A 1,434-nucleotide genomic window follows, 5' to 3' on the forward strand; every position below is an offset into this window, starting at 1 on the left:
CAGGTGACAGCAGCAAGGCCTGAAGTCTGACCCCAGGAGCTAGCGGAGCAGGGAGGATCTTCGTTCTCTGGCACATTCATGGGACGTGCAGGAGTCAGCCTGCAGGGAGACGCGCGAACCCGAGCAGACAGGTGGTGCTATTACAGCAGCAGCCGGCACAGGGACGTTCGCCTAGGTCGGGACTGTGGCGCCAAGCCGCTCTGCCATTCTCCACGTCTGCGCCCCCAGGCCTGCGGTCCGTCCCCCAGCCCCTGCCCTGTGACTGGTCCTTGGCGCTATGGAGCCAGCTGCTTCCCTGCGCGCCCCCCTGCCTCGCCCGCTGCTCTTCCTCCCCATCCTTGGCTTGTCTGCGCTGGTCTCAGGTAGGGGGCGCCCGGACTCCGGTTGACTAGGGAGGAAAACTCCACACCCCTCAGTGCCCGGTGCTGGCTCCTTCTCATTCCCCAGGAGTTCGCTCAGATCAAACCAGCCTCACCCAACACAAAGGCTGGAAACCCAAAATGACCAGAACACCATCATTGAAATTTTTCATTAATGTCAACGATTAATGAGGCATTTCACACTTTTTTAAGTTTCCCACTGTCTCTGTGTGTCTTACCTGGACCACACGTGTCAGTGGGGACGAGCTGGTGGCTGCCTGTTGGGCAGCTCCAGGTTGAGCTGCGCTCCCGGTGCCCAGCTGGCCTGGGGAACAGGAGGAAACCTCTGTGCGCCCAGGGTCTGCAGGGCTCAGGGTCTGCTCCTCTGTGCGCTGCTCTGGCGGCGCTGGCAGCCTCAGTAGATACGCGTGAGGCATCTCTTGCTCTGACCAGCCACAGCCGGGCCCCACAATCCACAATCCTGAGCCCAGGAACCCCTGGCCTGTCCCCTGGAATATGGCCACTTCCCTTCCTGCCTTAGGTGTCAGTGCCTGCCTGATTCTGCCGCTTTGCTGAACAGCCCAGTTTTCAGTCGTGGGTCCAGCTGAGCCCATGCTGGCCATGGTGGGAGAAGACACCGTGTTAAGCTGCCACCTGTCCCCTGAGAAAAGTGCCGTGGACATGGAGGTGCGCTGGTTCCGGTCTCAGTTCTCGCCCGCCGTGCTGGTGTACAAGGGCCAGCGCGAGAGGCCAGATGAGCAGGTGCAGCAGTACCGAGGACGGACAACCTTTGTGACCGAAGACATTCACAAAGGGAAGGTGGCCCTGGTCATTAACAATGTCACGGCCCATGACAACGGCATCTACCGCTGTTATTTCCAACAAGGCAGGTCCTACGACGAGGCCACCATGCGCCTGGTGGTGGCAGGTGAGACGTTTCTCTTCGCTTGGTAGCTTTTTCAGTGTGTGACCCTTGGGGATAGTTTCTCTCTGCACGTCAGGGCCCCCACAGACCAGCAGGTGTTGTCTAGCATCCCCTCCACCCTGGCAGGATGGCTCCCTCTGCACATGGGCC

The 1,434-nt window shown here is 60.3% G+C and overlaps 1 protein-coding gene across 1 annotated transcript; it reads left to right on the forward strand.

The window, feature by feature from the left end:
- The first annotated feature begins 210 nt into the window (after nt 1-210).
- On the forward strand, nt 211-1,354 carry LOC119003874 (butyrophilin subfamily 2 member A2-like). The gene is made up of 2 exons (XM_037070460.1): nt 211-362; nt 940-1,354. The coding sequence occupies exons 1-2, from the start codon at nt 278-280 to the stop codon at nt 1,311-1,313; spliced, it is 459 nt and encodes a 152-aa protein (XP_036926355.1). The 5' UTR covers nt 211-277; the 3' UTR covers nt 1,314-1,354.
- The last annotated feature ends 80 nt before the right edge of the window (nt 1,355-1,434 follow it).

The sequence above is a fragment of the Sturnira hondurensis genome, unplaced genomic scaffold (assembly GCF_014824575.4).
Source record: "Sturnira hondurensis isolate 20B ecotype Veracruz unplaced genomic scaffold, ASM1482457v3 Scaffold0018784, whole genome shotgun sequence".
NCBI lineage: Eukaryota > Metazoa > Chordata > Mammalia > Chiroptera > Phyllostomidae > Sturnira > Sturnira hondurensis.